General features: G+C 36.0%; 1 protein-coding gene across 35 annotated transcripts in view; it reads right to left on the bottom strand.

Annotated features, from left to right (window-relative positions):
* Nucleotides 1–27576, bottom strand: part of LOC120626775 (protein tramtrack, beta isoform) — a 548009-nt gene that overhangs the window by 386108 nt on the left and 134325 nt on the right. The window contains exons 5-6 of one of the 35 annotated variants that reach the window (XM_039894491.1): nt 2147–2307; nt 1156–1314 (exon numbers count right to left, since the gene is read on the bottom strand). The exons of the other annotated variants lie outside the window; for them this stretch is intronic. Coding sequence (XP_039750425.1) covers nt 1171–1314; nt 2147–2307 — 305 coding nt within the window. The 3' untranslated portion in view covers nt 1156–1170. Of the gene's footprint in view, nt 1–1155; nt 1315–2146; nt 2308–27576 lie in introns of those variants that run through there. 35 annotated transcript variants of the gene reach the window in all.

The following is a 27576-nucleotide window of genomic DNA, read 5'->3' as shown; positions in this document are numbered from 1 at the left end:
TTTGTTTTTTTCGATTCAGCTGAAACCATTTTTTTTTCTGGGCCTCAAAGTACCAGCTATAAGTCTCGACAATACATATAGATATCTGCACCAATTTGACAAGCAGGATTCCAAACAAACAACCTTAATTTTTTTATTCCTTCGGGAACGGTTCCTGGAAGTTTTTGGGGTTTAAAAGCATGATATGTTATTTACCTAATTTTAACATAATCTGTTCAGTCGTTGAACCATGCATAGTTAGCAAACAAACACTTTTACATTCATAATATTATTATCGAAATATCAATTCGTATACCGAAATCTGAAGACAAGCGAGTAATGAAATAATATATGTAGTATATATCTCAAAGCTCTGGACAGACAAAGTAGGTACTGCAATTTATAATATAGAGGTAATTTTTTTTGACTTTGTGACATTGTGGGGGTTATCTCTGGATCTACTAAACCGATTTTGAAAATTCTTTCACCGATATAAAGCCACATTATTTATGAGTGCCATTGTCTATTTATTATCCTGAAAACTGAAAAGAACTTGCAAAGTAAGTCTGAGCAACAACGGTCGAACGAAAACTTTTCTTACGAACGCTGCCTTAATTCTGAGAGATATTTGATAGATATTGAACTTGATAATGCCTACAAAAGTCCTCTATAGAATTTGTACAATTTAAGAAAAACAAGAAGTGTTGACACAATACGCGCAGTCGCGAGGACCGCTAGGTAATATATATAGAGCAATAATGCGTCTTCATAATATCAATACATAAAGGTTGAAAAGTCCCCTAATCCTTATTAATATTATAGATGCGAAAGTGTGTTTGTTTGCTTCCTTGATGCCCTTACTAAACAACCGAATAACTTGTTTTCAGCATAGAGTAAGTTGAAAGTTTTTTCCTAAACGGTTTCCAAGGGATTTGTAAAAACGCGGACGAAGTGCGTGGGCAACAGTTAGTGTAGAACTCAACAAAACTTTCTGATATATGAAAAAATATCAGAATCCGTTTACATTTAATAGATAAGGGCCACGTGAACAAAAAAACAACAAATCGATACGAGTATTTCCATTTATTGGTTAAAAAAGGTATCTAATTGAGTATCTCAATTTTTATAGGATTTAGTAAAAACACTAGTGATTGTGATCGCTGACATATTTTACGATTTCGTCGTCAACTGTCAGTATCTTTGCCCTACATCCCTTGTGGTCTTTATTGCAAATCCATCGAACCTTGGATCCTCTGCTGCCGCTCCAGCGGTTAAACCTGTAGTGGCCCAATTGTATAACAGGGTTCCCCTGCCTAGACAGCGAAAAAACTGCACCTGAAATATCAGCCCAATAGCATAAGACACACCATTTTAGTAATAGTTGAGCTTTTTGAGCCAGAGCTCGTACGGAGAAGCACTACCGCCATGGTGATCTCTACCGCATTGCTGTGTTCTGGTCTGATCTGAGGTGCGTGCTAGGATTCGAACTCTGCCCCTCGAAAGTTAAGTCGAAGTCCTCCCCACTGGGCTATCTGCTTTAACATATTTTGTGTGCCAGCGTGGTGATTATGGGCTAACCCTCCCATTGGAAGAGGCATATAGCCGAGCAGTGAATGTTATAGGCTATTGATGTGCAATCTATAGCAAGACTCTTACTTGAACGCACTTCTGTTAATTGGTTGCATATTGAAATCAAGCAATTGCAATTTCCCTGACCGTATAGGAGAGCCGTAGCTTAATTGGTTACAGCGTTCTGGCCGTCCCATTTATCATAGTGTATCATATTCGACTAGTCAATCCCTTTTATTTCATACCCATATTGATGTGGACGTTGTGAAAAAATATGTAATCCGCCATTTTGTGGCGGCGGCCATTTTGGTAAATTTCCATCAAACATAGCTAAGAAAAGTTTCGACTTTCAAACAAACAAACCAAACAAAATTAATCGGTTCATCCTTTCGGGAAATACGACGCCACATACAGCTACACAAATACACAGACACGTCAAACTCATAACACACCGTCGTTTTTGGGGGTTTAGAAAAGGATAGAATATACAACATCTTTACACCATTTATTACCTACATAATTAACATAGTTTATTATTTTATTGAAAGAAACTGTATTAATCAAATAATCAATGATTATGAGTATCGTTACACTTAACTATCACTCCCTCAATAGTCCAAAGGGTTGCTAAGCAGCCATTGTTGTTCCGGTTGCACACCCATCGAGCTTTGGGACCTTTGCTGCCGGACCATTTCCTAAATCTGTACTGGCCGTACTGTATCACTAGATTGCCGTTCCGGTTACACACAAACATGGGATCTGTAAACAGGGAAATTGTTTTTCATCACACTTGCTCGTACTTTTGACCTTACCTCATCGCTTTTGAACTGATAATCAGAGATATTAAACACGCGTATTTTATTTCATATTACGGCACTTGTGTTTCATAATGAGTTTGTCTAAAAATTAAATTTGTAACTGCAAATACTACGTAAACGAAGTATTTCTATCCGGGTCATAAAATGTACAGTTTCATCCACTTCCACTTTTTAACTAAACGAATTTTCTGAATGAATAAATTGTACCTCCTAGTCACGAGAAAATTTAATTTTAACTTATTATTCATAAATTATAATTATACTCGTACATAAAATTTAAATAAAAATAAAATACCGTAATCGATGTTATTTTTTTTTTTAGAGAAGAATTATACGTATCTAAAAACTTCTACTTATTTTTTTAAATGGTGACAATACATAAAAGTCAGATTTTTTTCTGATCATCATACTGGAACAGACGGGTTAGCATGCTCTCTTACACGGAATAAATAGCACCAGCCATTCCAATTTGGACCTCCAAATTCGGCCACTCATCAAGGGTAACTTGAGCCTTGCCCATTCGACTCCAGGGTAAACTTTGAGTCCACATCACTAACAAATAAAAAAAATATTGCTTTGAAAATAACTTTATAAATTCATATTACCTTTATGTTCTTTGTATATATAACAAACACTTGTACAGAAACCTTTTAATTAAACTGCGAAAAAACCATTTTGAACCCACAATGACATTTTTTACTACAATACCATGGTAATTGATGATGCATTCTAAAATGGTAGCGAGCTAGCCGGTTATGGAGTATGGCAGTTATACTAAACCCATACACCAAATCGGCCTTTACGCGACATCATACCGGAACGCTAAATCGCTTAACGGCACTTCTTTGTCGGTAGGGTGATAACCAGCCACGATCGAAGCCAGCCACAAGACAAAATTGTTATGATTTTCTTATTAACACAGCCCACACATACGCTCAACTTAGGGGTGGCTCAACATATACAATCAAAACTATGTTTGGAAACCCTCATAGGTTGAAACGCTGAGATAGTAGATAAAAAAACGGTTGCTTCGCTATACCAAAAAGTTGCACTGAACAATAATCCCTAGTGGGTGTCCTTCAATATTTATGCATAATCATTATAATTTTTATCATTTAAAATAACGAAACCAAACGGTTGTCATGAACACGATCGTAGATGGGACATTAAGCCAGCAAGATTAGCATAGGCAGGAGACAAACATTGTATCCCCCTATTAAATCCATAACAAAATAGGGTTATTCCTCAAAAAAAATCAAAGTATCTGTCGATAAACTTACAAACCAAAGTTTATCTTCACTGCCCGAACTGTACTTGTCGAATTACAAAATGCGTTAGGAGTTATGGAAATCTTTCAAAGGAGATTGGGAATTTTTCTTTATTAATTGCACACTCACGAAAATCTTAGCTAAAATCTTTATCTAAATAAAGACGACCTTACACAAATTTTCTAGCTATTTTCGTACTGTCGGGAAAATGTATTTTTTTGTAAATCAATGTATTTTATTTATTCTTGCACAGAAACTCCACCCAAAATCGGCCAATCTCCTTTGCATGGAATTGCCAAATATTGACGTTGAGTCCTCCGTATAAAATGACAAATTGACGCAAGTATGTACACATTATGACAAAGACACTCGAGACACTTCAAAAAAAGGCTCTTTATTTAAATTTTTTGGAAGTTATTTAATGATTGTGCTCATGACAAAATCGTATAATCTCGTCATTCAAAGTGATTATTGTCGCTCTGCAACCGTAGCCCGCCTTAACACAGACCCATCGGCCTCGCACGCCCTTAGAACCACTCCATTTGTTGTATCTATATGACCCGATTTGAATGACTGGCTTTCCGAATCTGGACTTTGTAAATATTGCATCTTGTGATGACAGACCTGGAAAATTTAATGCATAGGTGATTTTAAGTTGCACATCTAGATAAAACTAAAAAAATATATATATATTCAACATATTAACTACCCACATATGTATGACTCAGTCTAATTTTTGTAATATTCTCTATACTGTAGCTAAAACATTAGTACTTTTTGTAGTTGTATATCATGTGGAAAGTTAGATTCTACTCACTAGTGCTTTTAATTTTTCCATTTTTTTATATACTGTTTATTCTAAGCTTCCAAACATATAGTTTTTACACAACCATTACATTTAATTTTTGAGTGCTTCATTAAAATTAGAAAGCATACTGAATTAATTATTAAATGGTTAGATCACTGTAAATTAAAAAGAGCATTGAGAATTATAATAATTCAGCCAACTTTAAGAAAACTATCATAAAACTTGAATTTTTTCGTAAATGTATATTATATATATACACAGAAGAACTGTTAGTTCCACTTGTCCCGAGTGCTGCATATCAGTACCAGTCCTGCAGTTCGGGCCAAAATACTGTCTTTATGTGTTTTTTCTGGCGAATAAAAATATAGTTTATATTAAAAAAATACCAAAAAGAAATCAAAACTCATTAAAAATCGCAGAACATACATGGGGGTGATCATACATGAGGTAGGCCTAATGGTATTCTACCTCTGGACATCCGCTTGACACTATTTCTTGGGATACCCTGTATAGGTATATCTTATATATTTAAACGAGCAATTCTTGTATATATATAATTGGAATCTCGGAATCGGCTCCAACGATATTCATGAAATTTAGTACACAGGGGGTTTCGGGGGCGATAAATCGATCTACCTAGGATTCATTTTTTAGAAAATGTCATTTTATTCGTGTTTTCCGGTAATAACCGATTTGGTGCAATGAAGTAGCACGGGTCAGCTAGTTATGTTAAACAGATTAAGCTTTATGTTCATTAATCATATAGTTTCTTTAGGTACCTACCCTAAGTATAGTTCATAACTAATAAATAAAATACGCAAACATAATTAGCATAATTTAATTAATTAATTAATTAATTAATTTAATTTATACCTTTAGCATAATTTAATTCCAAGCTGTGTCATCTACTAAAATAAATATTGTTATATATAATGTTACAAATTACCTATATATTTTTTATAAATATAATTCACTTTGATTGTGCTACTACTATAAATGCAATCTACACATATAATAGACATATTAGTCTCTCTCACTACTATGTGACATTAACAATAATTAATTATTATTCGAAAGCATACATGTTTCATTAAAGCTAAAAAAGACGCGTTCTATGCCCTTAGTGTAAGTTTTTAAGAAAGTATACTAACGCCACATGGACGTCAGCGTTAACATTATTTTTTTACAACTATAAACTCAATAGCCAATAGAAATACTCAGTAGCTAGTCTTCAGGCAACATCGCCTTAACCTGTTAGTACTTATAAACATTGTAAACAGTTTTATATCTGTCTATCTGTGTACTTTTTAGTAGTTCGTAGAATATATACAGTAAGATGTCATTACCTATTACATCTGTCTGTTGGTTAATAATGTCGATTAATTGTCAGTTACATCTATCGAAACATAACTGCTTACGCAGCAATGGCACGACTATATTGAGCAATTCCTGAATTTCTTTTTAGCTTCTTCTCCGTTGAAACTGTCTTCAGAACAGACAGACTTGACGTTGTAAACAAGATTTAGAGAGAAAAAGTATCAGTTCAAAATTAGAGCGTTATTTACCCATCATCAGGTTTCACTGAAAAGCTGATGCTGAGAAGAGGACCTTTCTTTGGTCAGCATCAATAAAATAAGTGTAAGATTATGTATTGGGTTACATCTTCTGAATGACGTAGCTGATAATTACGCTCTTTGGTGACACAGTCCGTAATACCATCGTAATAACATCTCACTATTTACATAATTAATATAACTCCTATAATATAATCTATTTTTAAGGCCATTATAATTGATTTCATAGTTTATCATACGAGTATCAATAATAATTATTAATATTTATTTTATATCTCATCATACTTCTTCGTACCACAGATTGAATATTAAATAAACAAAAATTACCTATTCCGTCTAATGTCTCCTATAGATAAAAGTTCATCATAACACGTAAAAGTTCATAAAAAGCGAACAGTTCGTCATAACACCCGAGGTCAAAAATCAGTCTGATCCAAAATCTGCAGAAGGCAGATTGCTTATTGTAGTACTTTCCTTATCTACAAAGCATAGTAGTAAAACTATCATCATCATCATCTTCATCTCAACCACGTCCTCGACCACTCCTGGACATATGTCAGGAAGTTTTAAATCCCACGATCCTGGGAAACTTTTTTGCAGCTGCTTCCAGCGACTAGACTGCCACTTAAGCTTGGCAGCTCGTTGAGCTATATCGGTTCTAAACACTGGTTCTTCTACGGACCTCCTCTTATGTGATTTGACCACGTAGAGATACCTATTAAAAGCAGAGCTCTTTCAATCGCCCGCTGAGAAACTCTGAGTCTTCTTATGAGATCCACCTTCCACCACCGCCACCACCTTTCGGTGAGGTAAATTATCACTGCAACTATTCAGGCCCACGACATATAACATTACTCACTTAAATCTGCCATCTGGAGAATTTGGATTAGGTTGATGATTATTTTCGGACAAATGTAGACTCCTGCTTCACTTTTCATATGGGCCTCATTCCGACAGGCCGATCCTGCGGCTTTTAATGTATGTCAATACCATCATTTGACGGCCGATTGGCGCAGTGGGCAGCGACCCTGCTTTCGGAGTCCAAGGCCGTGGGTTCGATTTCCACAACTGGACAATATTTGTGTGATGAACATGAATGTTTTTCAGTGTCTCGGTGTTTATCTATATATTATAAGTATTTATGTATATTATTCATAAAAAATATTCATCAGTTATCTTAGTACCCATAACACAAGCTACGCTTACTTTGGGACTAGATGGCGATGTGTGTATTATCGTAGTATATTTTTTTTTTAACATAAATGGCTGAATAAAGTTCATTTCATGTACCGACGAGGAGACAATAGTTAACTATTGCAAATGTATATTTTCATTAAATAAAACCAAAAAGATTATCTTACTAATCTTTACAATAATAGACAGCCTTCCTGTAATATACTTCATGAGGTATTTTATCACTAATTTACCACACTATAAGAGTAAAAACAGTTAAATGTATTAAGAAAATCGTGGAATGAGTATATCTAAAATAAATAAAGGTGAAGGTATTAATGTTTGAACGCAATAACCACAGAAGACGTATTATCAAATTATAAAAAAAAAACTTTTGAAAAATAAATCTGTTGAAAGAGCTTATAGAACACAAACTTAAAATTTCCAGTAAGTTAAACTACATATTCAATCTACAAAGAGAATATATAATGTATAATAATCTATACTAATATTATAAAGAGGTAAAGTTTGTGAGTTTGTGAGATTGCCGGGGGAATCTATAGAACAATACGCGGACCAAGCCGCGACCGGCTAGGGACCGCTAGTCAAAATTATAAATAACTTTAATTTTTATAAAATAATACTGTCAATATTATCGTGTAGTGGTAAACCGCCAGACGCTTCACTAAAACATGATATTTTTGGGCGTCACTAACAGATGCATCAATAGTCTATCAATTATAGTCTATAAATTTATTATACTACAGCCTTTCTTAGTAACTCAGCTACGTAACATAAAGATTTTTTCAATGGTACTGGTAGTTGCAAATAATCAAACCAAGTGTTCAGATTTATGACATATAGACAGATAGCAAATAACGCGATGCAACTTTTTTAACATATCTCAACAATCGACTGTGTGCGCTTCTAACATCAATTTACGCGTGATTCAATCACCCACTATTGAAACCTTTATTCATTGCCAATCGCAAATGACCTTGGGCTTACCTTAGGCTGCATCATAATTTACCATCAGGTGAGATGGCAGTCAAGGGCTAACTTGTAGTGTAATAAATAATAAATAAAAAATGATTATTCCGAGGATCAACTCTTTTTTCACCTATTATACTTTTAATTCCCCACACAAATGACTGTAAATGATATATGTATGGTAACAGCAATAAACTTTAGTTTATAGAAACGTTGACCTAAGTCGTTAAATAAATGGGTGCCTGACTTTTTTTAGTTTAAATGAGAATTTAGTTGGAAAATTTTCAAAATATCTTCAATGTACAGAATTCGACCTGTTACGGTTATATAATAAGTAAAGATAATGTGTGAAATCTATTCTTCCACCTCTTAAAATACTTAAAAAATCTGGCAAAATTGACTATACCTATATTTAAAATAATACTGACAACTTAAATACTGCAATGACTTGTGATTAAATAAAGGCAAGTTTAACAAAACACGCATAAGTTAAATACTTTCGCACTCAATATGAAATAAAACTTTCCAGAATAAATACGAACGTTTGACAAGATATTATCAGTTCTACTTAATTCTAACTAAAATTAAAGCTTCAAAATAGGAAAAAAGAGAAATTAGAACATTTTTTTTCACACGCTGCGTTAAGCCTCATTTACATAATAGTTTTTCGCCGAATTTGCGACGAAATCTAGTGCAGCAGGCGATAATGTAAACACGATTAAATTAATTCAAGCAAATATTAAATCAGAAGTACCTGAAAAGGTAACTGACATATATACGATAAATAATTAACACAAGACAATGGCATTTATAATATTAAGAAATAGTCCCTACTGATTAACAATTAACATCGAGCCTTTACCGCTGAATTAGCGTAATCGTAGTGTATTGCAAAATAATGTTTATTTATAAATACAAATAAAGCTCCTTTTGGTAATTTTTTGATCTGTCGGACACATTTATTCAGCAGCAACGGCGTTTACGTTCTTTACTGAGTTTTTCAATAAAAATGGATTATTAAATAATAAAAATATAATGATCCATTGTTTCATTGTTAATATTTTTATTAAATAAATAATGAAACAAAGAATCGTTATTTATTTAATAATAAACATTAAATAAATAACGAATCATGAACTTAGCGCTATGAATCACTTATTCCAATAGTTTTTCGTAGCTACTTATTAAAATATTGTTGCTTTAAGTTGTAAGAAGCAATACTTCGAACATCGTTGTAATGTATTATTTGTATATTATAACAATCGCTAGGATTTAAAATGCCTTCTTGAAAACCTATAATATATATTTATGGAATCTCTACGTAGAACATAGGTTTAAAACATGGCTTTTTTTGTACACAAGACAAAGAAGACACCGGATCACTTATTACAAGTGCGTATGGAAATTCCGAGACCGTACAATGATGTTGTCGATAGTAGTTACGGTCGCTCTACAGCCGGATTGGTTTTTAACGCAGGTCCAACGCAAGTATGGTGGCTTACTGTAGCTCCACTTGTTGTATCTGTATTTTCCAACAACCATCACCGGATTCCCGTACCTGGTCTTCTCGAACCTGACACCTAAAAGCACAATTATTATTGTTTTAATGGCCTGTTCACATTACTCCAGCCACTGGATCCAGTAAATTTAACGCTGGACTTAAATGACTGATGCCGTTCTATATTATTGCAGTTAGTTATATACCATCGCATTGCATCGCATCGTAAATTGGGTTTCTTTGTTTGGCAGGATAACAATTTATACACAAAATTAATAGAAAAAAAATAATATAATACCCATTACGAACTGTTAATTTCGTTTCCGCTTCCAACGCGACTTCTTTTAAGTCAGTAACTTTATTAGAAAACTTCTACTAAAGTTACTGACTTAAAAGAAGTCGAGTTGTGGTGTCTTTTGGTTGCTGTCAGTACATCGTCCATCGTGACCAGAATAGCTCGGCAACCAGATGGGGCTCTATTGCAGCTCCAGTAACCTCGTACTCCTTTGCTGTGACTACGTCGGTTATATCTGTAACCATCCAACTCTATGACGGGCCTGCCGTATCTTGACACTGTGAATAGTGCAACATCTGAAAAACAATCCTTTAAACTTCCTCGTCTCATTTTTGAACCATATAACTGAAACCACAATCGCGTTTTCTGTCGGTGTGCACCGCAAAAATGGGAGACCGTTACAGCTTGATACCAAAAGTGTGAATATTATGTTCTTTTATTTAAGAATCCAACCATACTTAGATAAAAGTATACTTGTTATTTGAAAGGAAGGCGGATTCCTTCATGGGAATCGATATCAGGCGCAAGTGGATTTTACAAAAACCAGGGAATGAGGGTGCCAATGGAAATTGGGAAAAAATATTTTCTGAAATTCCTTTTTTTGTAGTTTGAGACATGAAAATTGGCAAAAAAGGTAATAATTTTAAATAACGTGTAGATATAACAGCATATAGCGGGTGGAAGATTGAATGGGCTTTTTTTATACTAAAGTTTTACTAATTCATTAGAAACAAAACCTTCTAGAGCATTAGTATCCTAGAGGGGGTTAAATAGGGATTGCATAGAGAAAATTAGGCTTTTAGCCAAGCCTGTGGCTTTCTCTCTGTAGACGGTCATAGGTTACCGAATTATGGTCGTCTTACAGTCTTACAGCACATACCACCCTCTTTGCTGTATAAAAGTGCACCATCCATTCAACTCAGAAATTGTAGGAGCATAACGGGAAACCAATATAAAACTGTTAAACCATTTATTTAAAGATTACATCAAGGCCAAAACTAACGTTTTTGCTTGTAGGAAGGTAATTTTGAATTCACTGCAATGCTGGTGCCTATAACTCTTGTACACTAAGTTAAGGTTCGTAAAATCTCTTCAAAGCCGATTGATTTTCATTTCACGAAAACATGGAGATAGTAATAATAGTAAACATGTAACACGACTCAAGATGTAAAATTAAGTATTCCTGCTGAACTAATGAGCAAACAGGAACAATAACCAATTATATGCGAGTTTTACCATCTCGTATTTAAAACTTAGATAGGTAAACTTGCTTCTATATTTACTGGAGAAGAAACATTACTTAAATTTGTATTAATTAACGGTAAGTAGTGTAGTACTTGGAGGCGGATAAATGTTTGCAAGAATTACACTATAATTTTACTAATGTATTATTAAGTATCACCAATGAACCTCTGCAGCACTAGGAAGCCAACGCGATTATAGAATTCGTTAATTCTCAACCGGAGTAACCTATTTATAAATCACGAGTGGTTGTGTTTGCTGTTGACATTAATGATTTCGTTGTCCACAGTTATAATAGTAGCTCGACAACCTGAAGACGATTTATTGCAGTACCAGCTACCGCGCAGACCCCTGCTGTCACTCCGCCGGCAATACCGGTGTCCGTCAACGACTATAACTGGTCTTCCAAATCTTGATACAGTGAAGATAGCATCTGAAAAAAAGTTTAAGATATTTTGCGTTAAAATGTAACATTTAGTGTTAAAATGAAAAAATCATCATACTGAACCCAGTACCGGCGCACCACAAGTACACCACACGCTGCACGGGTCTCCTCTCAGAATATTTATATATATCGTCCTAATAGGATTTCCTGAACATTATCATAACTATTAAATACTAGCGTACCCAGCCCGCTTCGCCGGGCTAGATTTTGCTTTATTTTATTTAAACAATAAACTTACATAATTAAATTTTTAATTTAAGTCTCATAATGTATTAAATCATTTATTTCCCTCCGTATTCGTTCTCTTCTATTATCTTCTCGAGCGGGTGAAGACCATTATCAACACCCATGTACACCCAACAATAGAATATCATCATAGTAAATAAAAGCTATATTTGACAGTTCAAAAATAGGAATGCTACGATCGCCACCAAACTTTACAGGATTACTCGCTAGGTCAATCCGGAGATTCCCTGAAAGTTTCATTGATATCGGTCCAGCCGTTTCGGAGCCTATACGGAACATACCCACACACTTTATCTTTTATATATATAGATAGATAGATAGATAGATAGATAGATAGATAGATAGAAAGTTTGCTTAAAATTTTTTTCTTCACCTTGATTATGATGATACCTATTATAAACAGAATATATGACCGTAGCAATGCATTCCTCTGGCGTCATTCAATACAAGCTTATTTCGTCTTGGAGAGCAGTGCAGCGGTGTTGCCCCCGCGGACTTACTCTCGTCTACTAAATATGAGATAGTTAGGCTAAGGAGTGTACTATAACTTTGTGAAGATTTAAAAAACAGTTAACCTTAACAGTAACTTTTACTGAAAAAAGACTAAATCACGTATTAGAAAACTTTATGTAGATCTGGTGAATGTGGTTGGAGATAGAGGACAGAACTCCTCAGCGGGCAGCAGCAAACCCCTCATTTAACGCTTAGCGATAGTGATTACTTTAATTTTTTTTTAGAACTATAACTAAATTGAATGCCACATCAAAAAACAAAATCAAACGCGGACGAAGTCGCGGGCAACAGCTAGTTACACTATAATTCTACTAATGTATTTTGTTAAAGCTAACTCTAAGTTACTAGTGATTGTGATTGCTCCTAACCATAACAATGACATTATCATAAGTGACAATAGTAGCTCGGCAACCCGTTGACACCTTGTTGCAACACCACCTTCCTCGTTGACCTTTACTGTCACTCCGCCTGCTGTATCTGTACCCGTCTAACTCTATCACAGGTTTGCCGTATCTGGATACGGAGAATACTGCTGAAACTAGAAATTAAAGCACTTTAAGAGAAAAACCTTCCTTTTAATGATTTAAGCGTATCACAGCAATCACACGAGAATGTAAGTGATGAAGCAAATAATAAGTAGCGGAAGCGTGCGTTATGTCTTTCCCAAGGGAAGTCTTCAGAAAGTGCGAGGTGTGATTTTTTATAAACTCAGACATATGACCGTTGTCTATACCTATCTAAGATCTCTAGAAGTAGGAGTAGTAGAAGTAGGAGTAGTTTTGTGTCAGAGGTCGTCCGGAGAAGTACTACCGCCATGCTTATTTATGCAGCCGAGTCTTCAGAAAGTGCAATTAGATGATTTATAACTCTGACATATCACCGTTGTCTATGGACCTATCTAAGATCTCTAGAAGTAGGAGTAGAAGTAGGAGTAGCTTTGTGACACAGTTCGTCCGGGGAAGTAACGCCATGCTTATTTCTGCCAACAACCAGCAATGCTGTGTTTCTGTTCTGTGTATCAAGAGGCCACACAATGCACCTTCGTTGGTGTTCAGGTTAATGAACACACAGATTGACACTGTGTCCATCAACCTGTGAATTGAAGTAAATTGATTATCTGTTTATAGGCGATAGTTTACCACTCACCATCCTTCTGCCATCTGGTTAGTCGGTCATCTAAATATTACTAAAAAACCAGGGTTACCCACAAACCTCGAAATACTGCCGGATTAAATATTGGGGTCGCAATAGTCGCAAAATGCTGGAAAAGCGTCCTTGTACTGGAAAGGGCAAGACTTTCCCCACACTACATGGGCACTTGAAAAGCTAGTAGTTTAACACAAGCAGCAAGAACTTGCAGCAAAACCAACCGAGGCTAATATTTCGGAGTTATGTACGTTTTTAAACTAAGCCATTAAAATATTACTTGCTTTAACGGCAAAGGAAACTATCGTCAAGAAACCTGAAAGCCTGAGAGTTGTTCATGATGTTTTCAAAGGCGTTTGAAGTCTAACAATTCGCACTTGGCCATTGTGGTGGACAACAGCCTACCAGCAAACCTTCTCATTCTGAGAAAAGACCCGTACCCTCTAGTGAGCCGGTGTTGGGATGTCGATGACACGTAAGCTTCTTAAATGAAAAAAAAACATTTTTTTTGGTATAAATTATTTTAATAATCTTTTCGTAGCTTTACTCTTAATATTTAAAGTACATAAAAATTAGCGAAATAAAATTAAAACCATAAAGTTATGAAGCCCTACCGTTAAAGACGTGCCGCCAGGAACCCGATTAAGAGTATTGGTTTTGACGGCCGATTGGCGCAGTTTGCAGCGACCCTGCTTTCTGAGTCCAAGGCCGTGGGTTCGATTCCCACTACTGGAAAATGTTTGTGTGATGAGCATGAATGTTTTTCAGTGTCTGGGTGTTAATATGTATTATTCTAAGTATTTATATATATATATAATTCATAAAAATATTCATCAGGCATCTTAGTACCCATAACACAAGCTACGCTTACTTTGGGGCTAGATGGCGATGTGTGTATTGTCGTAGTATATTTATATATTTAATGTAATATAACAGCCATACCTACCCTTAACAGGTCAGCCCGCTAACATCTTAGATAACTTACCACGTGAGATCGCAGTCAACAGCTAGCTTGCAGTGGAATAAAAATTGAAGGTACTCGTACCTAAAAAATTTACCCTCAGTACGCAAGTCTGACTCACACTTAGTTGGTCTTTCCTTCAGTCTTAATGTGTATGAGGGTTATTAGTTTTAACAATAACATTGTCAATGGTGATAACTGTAGCCCGGCATCCAGAGTTCTTCTTTGTGCAGATCCATGTGATTTTCGGTCCAGATGGACGGTTGTGGATGCTGTAACGATAGTTTCCTATGCATAGAATCTGTCTTACATTGGACTTCGTGGACGGCATAAAGCGAGGACCTAGAGGAAACATATCAATGTAAAATATTACATCGTCATCATCAGCAGTATCAACCCATTACCGGCCCTATACAGGGCACGGGCGCCCAGTGGTCAGAATAAAGTGTGGTGCAAAGTGCGGATTGGTAGTCTCACGGATTAGTCCCATCTGTCCCCTCAGGGAGACGGTAGGATAGAAAGGATCTGTCCCCCTGCTCCCGATGAGGGGACAGATTAAACTAATTATTTTCGGTCTGTCCCCAAATCACCTACGAGAACATTATGGAAGACTTTCACGCATGAAGGTTACCTCAAAATGTTAAATTAATTAATATTTAATTGCGCTAAGCGCTGGTGGTAAGGTGCGTGCCGGGGATCGAATTTGATCCCTCCATAAGTTAAGCGGAATTCCTAACCATTAGACTATCACCGCTACATCGAGACTTTGTGATCATCGAATCAACTAACACTGTGGGCACAGGCCTCTTCTGACATAGGGGAGAGGGTTTTAGAGTACAGAAACATCACGCTGCTCCGATGCGGTTCAGAAGTTGTAATTATTGTGAGTAACAGAGCAATCCAATAGTTCCTCAACCATTCCTTCCTTCCATTTCCTGGTCCTATCAGAGAATCGAAAGCCCTAAAGCCTATGTCAGCACCCTTTATCCTCAGATCGCCTTTTAAAATCCCGTTTAAAAAGGCATAGCACCAGAGAAAGTATAGTCATAACAATTCCAAAGCAGTGTTTCTATTGTGCAGTGCTATTTTTCAAATAATCATATTATAAGGTTAAGAGGGAGATATAGATGCTTAGCTAACAATCCCGCGCAATAGATTTTACCAAAGTTTTTGGGACACCCAAAACCACTTACCTTCCATATTATGCAACAATAAAAGAATAATAATAAAAGCTCATAAGAACCTTCATTAATACTATAGACAGGTTTCTTGAATATAGTTCAACGGGTGCATACCACGATTATATTTACGGTACATACAATATGTCGATATTTTGACTCATACTCATGTTGCGTGGATCGTGGTCACGACGGGACGCGATTTCTGGGGTTAAGTCCTGTCGTGACCACGATCCATGCAACTAGGTCGAAATATCGACAAATCCCAAAATATTATCGTGCTATGTACCCGTTGAACTATATTTAAGAAATGTTGATTAACCACGAAAATCTTAGTTTAAATCTTAGACAGGTTTATCGTGCGACTCTTGTTAAAAAGAGCTGTTTATTGTCTTCTGAAAACTATGCTGATTCGGTTTGCGTGGTACTGTAAGCTATGCGAAGATATTTCGAAATAACAAACAGACACTTCAGTTTGATTTGTTTGTATAGATTTATTTGTAAAAAAATATTGCTTGTACATAACTTACATACTATTTTTTACAATTAGAATAATACTTACAGGTTATTTTCTTACAAAGTTAAAATATTCTTCACCCAGTTAAGTAAACATCGATTGTCCCTTCTGACTTAGGTATACACTCCTATAAACAAGGTAATATTGAAAGAAAGTACTAAATCAAGTATACTTGACTTACGGAATGATTACAATTCCAAATAAGGTATATTTCAGATTTCATATTATAAAAGCAACCTTAAAATGTTTTACGGTTTCTCTTATGATACGAAAAGTACTTAAATTTAATACCAAATTCCCTTGGTAATAGAAAATTACCCTACTTATACAGCATCACACGTTCAGGCGACCTCATCAATGATGGGTACGGCTACCAGTGCCAATATGAAACCTTGATAGCAGTTTCGTTTTTGTACCTTTTGGAGTGGGGCTGCTGGGACCATCGGGCCGGATCGGGGATTAAGCTCTTTTTAAAGAATTGTAAAAAAATGAGAATGAGTCCACCGGTAATCCTAGAGCTGGCCCAGTTCACCTTGACCAAAGAATTAGCCAAGTGGTCATTAATTTTCTTCTCTACAATTATTTTAATATATCTCTTAAACAAATTTAAATTAAATAAAAAAAGGTATTTTTTTGCTTTACATGCCGACTCCGTCACACAAAAAATATCCCGAATATTATACTACTGCAACAGCCTTTTTGAATGACTTAAAAAGGGAGGAGGTTCTCAATTCGACTGTATGTTTTTTTTTATATATTTGTTACTCGATTACCCCGCGAATTATTAACAAATTTCGAATATTCTTTTTTAATTTGGTACGGTATACCTCAAAGGTGGTTCCATTTTAATTTAGCGAAGATTTGTGGGAGGAAAAATCGAGGGAACTCTTTAAATATTATAGGAGGTTAATTTGCGTATTTCTTAAATATACGGATTAATATTCTTTCGAAAAGCACCATATTGTCAGGTAGGTGGAACTGATGATGTGGTAGTACACGGGTCCCGCTTCGATTATGGCGGCTGAGAAATGTATGGTGAAAAAGCTGTGGTGAAGTGCTCGGAGAACTCCTCAACCATTAACACCCCGTCCTCGGGAAAAGCAATTTCTTGTAAAGGCTTATGAGCAGTTGACATTTGGCTATTATAACTTAGATAGTTGCAAAACAGCGCACTAAAAAGCGTGAATTTTTTTTTTGTACAAAAAAAAACTGAACAACAATAAATCGAGCAATATTTTCTGCAACATTTTTAAGTCGATGCCAAGTTAATGTAGAAAATTACTGGGTATATAATACTTAGTAAAATTACATTCTACTTGGCACCGACTTAAAAATGTTGTAAGTAGAATGATGTTGAATTCTTGCTTTTCAGTTGTAAGTCAAACAACTAAAAAGTCGGGTCATTTTTGTCATTGTTTTTTCACAAATGTCCTTGTTTATCAAAACTGCGGTGCAAAATAAAGTGTTAGAATTAATATCATAGCGTAGGTACACTAGTGAGTATGATCGCCCGATATTTTCATGATGACGTGATCTACGGTCAGTATAACGGCTTTGCATCCCCGCCTCTTGAAGCCACATCTCCAGTGGGTTTTGAGTCCGCACGCAACGTGCTTATAAAATTTAAAACCACCGTAAAGGATGCATTCAGACCCTTGCCGTGTCATGAAAACTGAAATGAATCAACAGTTATTATAATTTTATTAAATATTGTATAGAAGTAGGCCTTACTTTGCGCAATTCCATGATTTTCAATCGACATGACGCGTAATTTGCTACACTCCTCGATAAACAGGAGTAAATGAATTCCATCGTATAGGTTATACGATGGAATTTATAGTTTCTTTAATCCTAATACTCCACCCCAAACAGATCTTCCGTTATGTACTTTTTACGCACGTTTCGCTACGACACCACCTTCTCCTTAGGATGCTTCGGTGTAAGAGTTTATCGAAGCCAAGTGAAGCATTGACAGTTACCCGAAAGGACTTTCGGGGAACTATACAAACAAGTCTGATCCCCGGCACACACACCTCTGACTTTTCGTAGTTATGAGCTCGCCCAGCAACACATGAGCTTGTTAAACATTTATTATCACTGGAACTGTAAAGGAAAACATTGTGAGGAAACTGCATGCCTGAATTCTCCATAATGTTCTCAAAGACATAAAAAGTCTACAAATTCGCACTTGTGCGTTAGAGCGGCAACAGAAATCCAAATTCTGTAAAAAAACTGACGGACGGACAGACGGATTGGCTCTCCGCAGGTATGGAACATGAAAAATAGTAAATTTGTAGAATTTCCTTCACTTTTAAAAAATCTGTATTCTTTATTTCGACGAGCTCCATGGCGCAGTGGTGAGCGCTTTGGCCTTATTAGTGGGGGGGTCCCGGGATCGATTCTATTTCTAATCGGATTCTACGCGGCAACGTAACGCAACGCTATATCGCCACTAGCCACGGCCCAAGCCAACCCAGATAAAGGTTCAAGAAAAAACAAACCATATCAGTGTAGATAAGGGGATGAAAGGACAAGTAAAGATTGATAATACGTCGGATTTAATCACTTTTTCGCTTTATTGTCACAAAATCAATAAACTTACTAAAATTTAAAACAATTTTGAGATTATTATATCTATCTGAGATAGACAACTTTTTAACATATTAAACAAACAATCAGAAAATATATCTAGGTACATAATATTTTGTCAAAAAAAAAATTTTTGACAAAATATTAAGACTGACTTTAAGTCACTTTGACTGTTTTAAGAATCATCTTAAACTAGATCAGTAACTTCAAACTTAGTATAGTTTCACAACCTTATATTACGATATATTCAGCCTATCAGGAATAAAATGGCTCACATACAATTTATATGAACGCGTTCGCGCTTAACAGTCGCACTCAGACTTTCATGTTTCCAGAACCCACCCGGTACCCTTGGAGCCTTATTAGAAAACGTGGCATACCGTCGGAATGGAACCGCAGTGTTTTGTCATACTCCAACGTACAGCACATTTCAAGCGATTGATATGGCGCTTAGTGTTCAAGTTCAAGACATAAAACTTCACATTACCGTGAAGGTAAATCCGTCATATTATGATATATACTAAACTGCTACGGTAGTCTTAGGCATACTAGACTATATGTTCGATCAGGAATTATCGGATTGGATTCAGGGGTCGGGCCAAGAAGTATTAGGTATTTAATTTTACTTTTAAAAATTATCCGTACCAGCTCGAAATTAGGGAATTGGAATAGCATAGCCCCGTGCCTCGGAGATCAGTTTAAGCCATCGACCTTATTACCTATAATTAATAGTCGTTGCAGCCCGCCAACCTGAATTGGAGCAGCGTAGTGGGTCGATGATTATAAACTATCTCCTATGCTAGACACGCGAGCGTGTTTAGCAGGGTGCCCTCAAGCTTTAGTGAGCTCATTATAAGACTCAATATACATTTTTGCCAACCTGGGAATCGAATCCTCGGTGTCCATAGTCAAACATGCTAAAATCACAAAGGCGATTATTTTGCTAAAACACCAAACCAATGATATGTGTGAAGCAACCTTTTACGGTTCCCCATTACGCAACCTAGAACTCCCCGATCCTGATTTATATAAATATATCGTTATGCAAAAAATAAACTTACATTATATAGTTTACTTAAAATAAAACCAGTACTTCTTTGTCTTATACCTAAAAACCACTTGTTTGACTTAAATCATAAAATTAAAAAAATATATAAAACTAAGTAACGAACTTTGGTCATACTAACCTATAGTAGCTAACCTATAGCGCTTTTATGGCCATGCTTAGAAAAAGAGAAAAGGAACATTTGAGGCACGATTAAAGCGAAGGCCACACTGTGCCGTGAAACCTGCGTCCTTAACGACGTGCAAAATTGGGATCCGCGTGAAACCAATCACAATGCATTATTAAACAGCGCATTTTGTGATCGGCCACACGCAGATCGCAAATTAAATGCCGACGTTCTCTTTAAGCGAACGTCAAACTGTCGTACGCGTTTGAGAAAGAGTCATGGTCGCGCACGAGACAGAGGTCAGACTACGCTGTTTGACCTTGCTTTTAGAAAGTCAACTTTGATAACGACAGTTAAAACTAAAGTTAAACTTAAAGAAAAATTAATAAAGGCGAGGCGATTTCGAACTAAGGGAAAGGAAGGAGAATCTGTACGGTGTAATTTATAATTTCTTCAATCTTTCTCCACACCAAACAGATCTTCCGCAATGTGCCCTCTACGCACGTTCCGCTGCGAAACCGGAGCATCCTCAGGAGATGCTGACTTTACAGTGAATAATTGGTAAATTAATAAATAATAGTTGTTCTTTAACCAAACAAGAAGCTTAATTTTTTTATTAAAAATTTTAAATAAGAATTACGGTGAATTCTTATTTCAAATTTGTATAAACTGAGTTCTTTATACTCGACGCGACTCAGGGCAACTGCTTCTTGGTCTTATAATCGGTCTGACAATTTTTACTGCCCTCACAATAGGTTATACAGAATTAACTAATAATGGTTATGATCTGCACTGGTACTAACAATTACATCGTTTTCGGTTATTATCTTAGCCTTGCAGAATTTAGTGTGACACCGCCAACCTAGCCGACCATCCTTAGTTTTACGTCTATTTTCCGAGTGAAATTCATATTTGCCGATTTTAATCACATATTTCCCGCGCTGATTTTTACCGTAAACCGGAACTAGAAAGTAAAACAGTCACATGCAAACAAAAAAATAAAGTGCAAATAAAAATAATCAAAAAGTAAATAAAAGTGAAGTGCAAATAAAAAAAATTTTTATTCCTCATGCGTTTCTTTGCAACAGCTAAAAATATGTGAACTTTAGACTGTTTAATGAAAAATAATAATACAGCAAACAGTTTATTTATAAAGTGTATCTATATCAATAAAAACATTTTATAGGGTTATTGTATAACCGCTCATTTAAAAACTTTACAATTATACCTAATAACCGTAAAATAAATCACAGTATCGTATTAAAATCGAGGTACCCAAGACTTATACTTGGCTAATTTTCTAAACATAGAAAACAACTTAATTTAAATGTATATCCAATAATATAATCCACTTTTTATTTATATTTATAACAATAAAAAAAAACAGTTTTTGTTAAACGGTACAAAATCGCGAAAAAAACTGTTCTTATACAAGATATTTTAAGTTTCATACACTTAATAACAAAAATATTCAGCTTTTCGTTGTCAGTAGTTAGAGAAATTATCTCAATACATTAAAATATTTAGACAAAAAATACAATCAGTTTTTTAAGTTCTTCAAAACTTGCAATCAGATGTAAATAATAATAGGTATAAACCAGAGTGTACAGATTAATAAAACCCAATTTGCCGAAATCTTAAAATAACCCTACAGGGCGCCTCCCACTATGAGAAGGGGTTAAGGCCGTGGTCCACCACGCTGGCTCAGTGTGGATTGGTGGACTTGACACACGTTTGAGAACATTATGGAGAACTCTTTGGTATGCACGTTGCCTCCCGATGTCTTCGTTCACTATTGAAGCAAGTGATATTTTAATTGCTTAAAAAGCACATAACTTAAAAAAGTTAGAGGTGCGTGCCGGGATTCGAACTCGCCCGTCCGAAATTTAAGTCGAACTCCTACCCACTGTGCTATCGACGCTTCAAGCAAACATTTGAACTTTATTAATTGCTGACCGTCAGAGAGACTTTGTGCTAATATAGAGGTAGATTTCTAACCCAAAGATTATCTTTTGCTAGTTCTTCGTTTGTTTATTAAGGATTTTTATTTAGCAATATTTAAATATGGCAGTCGTGGCCATAATTAATGATTACCACGTAACCCATCATCATCGGCTTCAACATCGGAAGATCAATCAAGGCGATGACTATTTCCTTCCTTTAATGATTATGAAATTGGGCAACGCTAACGATTTTGTCCTCTAAAGTGTACAACGTAGCGCGGCATCCTCTAGGATTTTTGGCACACCTCCACCTAAATCTTGGTCCCTTGCTGTACACCTTGTTAAATCGGTATGGCCCGTATTTTATTACTGCATTTCCGTGTTTTGACATTTCAAAAATGGGGTCGCAATCTAGAAATTTGAATCAACTTTAGTTACATACATCAATACCCTATAACAGTCCACTATAATACTAAAGGCCTCTCCTAATTTGAGGGTTTGCTTATAATCACCACGCTGGGCAAGACGGGATGGTGATTTTCGCAGTTGGTAGTAGTAGCACAGAAGACGCCGCTGGGTTTTATTCTATATTATATCTTAGTCTTCTCATACGGCAACCGCAGAAGAAGGAGGTGTTTAAAAAAATTTAGTTGATAATAACCTTATTATTTACATTAAAGATTAAGCTTATTTGCCTTAATCCGCGGAAAGTTACGCGGATCTATTCGCGAAATCATAGCAAATCGCTAAATCGCTTGGCGGGACATTTGTATCAATATGATAGCCAAACCAGCCACGGCCAAAGCTTCCCACCAGGTTGTCTCGGGCTTCCAAATCTAGAATAGATTTTTTTAGGACAATACAAGTTAGCCCTTGACTGCAATCTCACCTGGCGGTAAATGACGATACAGTCTTAGATTGTAGCGGGCTAATCTGTTAGGGTGTATGGCAGATATATTTAACCCTAATCAGTTTCTACGAGACATCGTACCGGAACGCTAAATCGCTTCTTTCTCGGTATAGACTTTCAACTACCAATAGTAGTTTCAGATTACTGCGTAATTCTTCATAGCAATAAGGACAAAAGTCCAGGCGAGTGTTCCAAAGGATATAGGTAATAAGAAAATAAAAGGCAACAGTTTTGTATAACTTAGTATTTGAAATAATAGGGGTATCATATAAATTGTTTTAGTTGTATTTTAAGATGATAGCGGGCAAACCGTTTCGTGTATGGCAGTTTAATATTGCTAACCTGTAGTTTCCTTTCTCTTGATTATTTATTCGCTGCATCAATGGCAATGCTCATTATTACTCTTTACGATTACGTTATCGATCGTGTACACAGTCGATCTACATCCAAAAGGGTTCTTTACACACCTCCATCGCAATTTCCGCCCATTACTTGGATTTACCTTATTATAGCGGTATTTATCCAGTATTAGTACAGGGTTTCCAGCGTGGGTCTTGCCGAATATCGGAACTGAAATGGTAATATTATAAAGTTACTTTTGTTAGGGTTCGTAGAAGAAAATAAATTCTTTATTTTATTCCTACTAAATGTAACATAATAACCTTATACTCTTACCTAAAATGCTCGAACTATTTGTGGTACGAGGCTTCGTCGTATTGAAGTTCATGAACAAGACAATTAAAAAACCGTTCCAGAATTTACGGTGTTCGACCGTTTATATAATTCATTGTAACATTATAACTCTTAAATAGTACTATAATATAAGTTACAAATTGTATATGTATATGTCTGTGCTTATACAAGTAAGTCTGCAGATTGCTTCTTTTACGGGGCCTTAATGATTATGCGCATTAACAGTTTTTACAATGATGTCATCAACTGTATAAATGGCCGCTCTGCATCCAAAGGGAACCTTTACACACCTCCACCGTATCTTGGGTCCTTTACATCGAGTGTCTTTATTAAAACGATAGCTTCCCACTATTATTACAGGGTTTCCAGCACTTGTCTTGCCAAACACGGGAACTGCGTGACGAAATTCACTAAATTAGGAATTGGCGATTATTTATATCATTACTAGTCTAGTTTTTAAAGCCAGATTGTGATAAAAAATACAATGAATTCAGAAAATAACATATTTTATTGATGACCAAGGAGGTTTCAGTATCTTTATGTAGGTTTGTTGCTGCTGTACGCAGATAGGTAAGTCGGCTGCCCGAGGTGAAATGAATGGGTGTCAGTGGCGTGCATAGAGGGTACGCACGGTATGCAGATGATTTAAAATTAAAAAAATCTCCATTACGAGTTACAAAATGGAACAATCTCCCATCTGACGTGTTTCCTCAAAAATACAATCGAGGGTTATTCAAGGGGCGGATAAACAAATACCTTAAAAGCCGGCAACGCATCGGTGGCTCTTCTGGTGCTGCAGATGTTTATGGGCGGTGGTGATCCCTTATCATCAGGTGACCCAATTGCTCGTTTGCCCACTATTAAAAAAAAAAAAAAAACTTAAGGATAGGCTTTGTAAGAGTTATAGAAAGCCTACCCTTAAGTTTTTATAACTCGTTTTGGACATTTTCTTCATTATATATCGTCTGCATATCCTTGCATACCCTCTATGCACGCCACTGATGGGTGTGGATGTAAGCACCTAATTAAAGAGAAAGCCAAGCCACCGTGTCTAACCGACATCTTAAGTTGCGTTCAAGATTGCGGCCCGCGAACGACCAATCACAAAAAGCCTTGTGATAGGGCCAACGCAGGATACAACCCACATCTGACTTTGTCCAAACTGCGTCCGTTTGGATAAAGTGGCTTGCCTTAAAAATTCAAAAAAATAAAAAATACTATATAATATCGCATTATTGACTTCTTACTTTATGTTATAATTTTTTTAATTACTAATTCATGCTCCTATTTCCTCAAAGTGTAGGTTAAATTACATTAAATTGAAAGTCATCGAAATTTAGAATGCATCAAAAATTTAGAACATAAACTTGCAACGTTGTATACGGAAATTGTATTCGGTCATGTCACACCTTAAGAGAATTCTATAGGTAAATCAGTGATTATGAGGCTCATTCAGTATCTTCACGATCTCTCTGTCAATAGTAATGACGACAACACGGCACCCGGCCGGCGTTTTAACACAATTCCATCTGATTTTGGGTCCCCTACACCGAGTTAACTTATTGTAGCGGTGTCCACCAAAAATCATGACAAGATTCCCGGTCCGAGTCTCTTCGAACTGTGGGACTGAAAAAGAAACCACTATATGAGATTATTCCTGCTTTTATAAATTCCATACTAAAATTTGATTTATGACGGGAAGTAAATTCTTCGGCAGTACATTTTCTCGTTCCTCTTTATTAAAACTATTTAGTATTCTATAATTTCTTTTTTACGTTCTGATTTTTTTTTTTTTATTTTTTTAACTTTTCTGTATTATTATTCCTTAACCTCTGAACATCTTTCGTACCTTTCGGCTCCTGTCCAAGGCGGTATCAATTTATGCTTTTAAAAAGATATCGACTGTGTTGTTTAATAAAATTCGTCCGGTTGCAAGTATGAGCAAATATAAAAATCAGAAACTCTCGATAGGGGTAGGTTAGGTTTTATTTAAATCTGTTGAATTTCTGAGATTGATCCAGAAAATGTTTATTTAACTTGGAAAACTGAAAACATATCAGATAAATGGAAACTGTCTTAGTAATGAACTATTAGGAATCTTCATTGAAATCAATTTTGGTATACTCATTTTTTTGTCACTGTCAGTTATCATGAAAATTAGATAATTGTCATTTTTTATGCTTACTCAATTTCATGTTAAGATGATTTCTTTGGGTTTCAAGACGGTTTCCCTGTATCTTCTATAATTTCAGATTTTCCTGTCTTCAAATAAAAGAAACACGGTATCTTCCGTGAATTCAAGTCGTCATAAAAAAGGAGGTAAATTATAAGAAGCATTTATGGTGTCGTTAAGATTTTAAAAAAAAAATTGTGCACGACCAGTGGACCGCATATAATTTCACAGAAATTGGCAACAGTTTAATTTGAGCTAAATCGGCGTTGAGAATTGTCAGGAGACAATTGGTTGACGTATCTGTAGAGGTTTCATCTAGGACTTTAGAGTAATGAGTAATAAACGACAGAACTCGAGTGAATGGGGACAAGGTAGAGGATCTGGTGAAAAACAGGCATTCTCATTTTGCGCGCAAACAAACTCAGGTCAACTTGTTCTAACTTACAAATTAATTGTGGAACATATTCTCGTAGACCAGCGAGGAAATGGTTTAGTTACGAAAGCGGTAATAAACTGTGTTAGCTAAGGAACGTTAATTCTAGCCGGAACCTTGGGTGTACCAACTTGGAAGTTTTAATTTTTTCGAAGCCTTCTTTCTTTGCATTGGCGATCAGGTTAAGCCGTCGTTTCAGATAATGAGTAACGTCTGATCAAATATTCGCATATTAATATTTGCAATATATAATTGCTAATTCCCGCCAAGAGCAAACCTGCATTAGAGAAGTGTGGTAATGAATAGCCCTTTCTTGTAAGAGGAAAAGAAGCCCAGTGGTAGGATTAAGGTATCATTAAAGAGGCTTCAGAAGGTTACGTGGCTTAAAAATGATTATGTGGTTCATTAAACGTCTTCACGACATATCCATCGACAGTAATGACAGACACACGGCATCCGAAGTTGGTCTTGACACAATTCCATCTGATCTTCGGTCCACCAGAACGATGTTTCCTGTTAAAACGGTAGGTGCCAAGTATCATCACCAGGTTGCCGGTTCTGGTCGTTTCGAATATGGGAACTGAAATACAATACAAATACAATAAAAAGAACTGTATTCTTGTCGTTAGGTTGGATTTTTGAGAGTCTGAGCTTTTTTTTATTGCAATGATAAGGAAATATTGCGTAAAAGTGCGCCTATTATCTGTTAGCTTGAAGGTCAGAAAATACTGATACCGGGATGGTGTTCCAGAGAAGCGAGGATAAAAAACTTTGCGTGAGTTTTGGTTATATATCCACCACTTAAGATGCCATTGCTCACGTCCTCGCGCAGTTCTGTAGACGAAGCGACGGAGGAACAAGTACACCAAGTAAATCCCGTAGAGAACCGATTAAGGGTCCATTTTTTACGCCATTGGAGAGGATCGCTATGAAGCGAAAAGGCCGCCAAATTTAAATCGCTGTTTTTTGATTGCTTTCCTTTTTTTTTGTTCCACTACAAATTAGCCTTTGGCCGCAATCTCTCCCGGATTAGGCGTCGTCTTCATAAGGAAACCATAACTATTTAGAGGAAGATGTCCAGCAAGAACTCTTATAGCCGTTACAATGTCACACCATTTTTTTTAACAGAGAAAATGCCAGAAGCATTCCACTCCGTTAGGGGATACGGAGTGGTTATGTGGGACTTGCACCCACTAATAACTCTGTGTGTCCCTCGACAGACCTCGGGAGTAGGGGATTCAACGATGTCACACCACCTCATATCAATTAACTACTCGTAATTTTGGAATTGAGGTTAGGTAGAAATAATTCACACTGTTTTTTTAATTCTATATAATATATTACCGTAAAGATAATAAGGTTGCGTAGATGAAGCGCGTTATACGATTCGAAGGTAAGCTGCTTAATTGAATACTATACTAATACATAATATCATATTTGTAT

Source organism: Pararge aegeria, chromosome 10 (assembly GCF_905163445.1).
Source record: "Pararge aegeria chromosome 10, ilParAegt1.1, whole genome shotgun sequence".
Taxonomy (NCBI): Eukaryota; Metazoa; Arthropoda; class Insecta; order Lepidoptera; family Nymphalidae; genus Pararge; species Pararge aegeria.
This window is presented reverse-complemented; position numbering and strand designations above follow the sequence as displayed.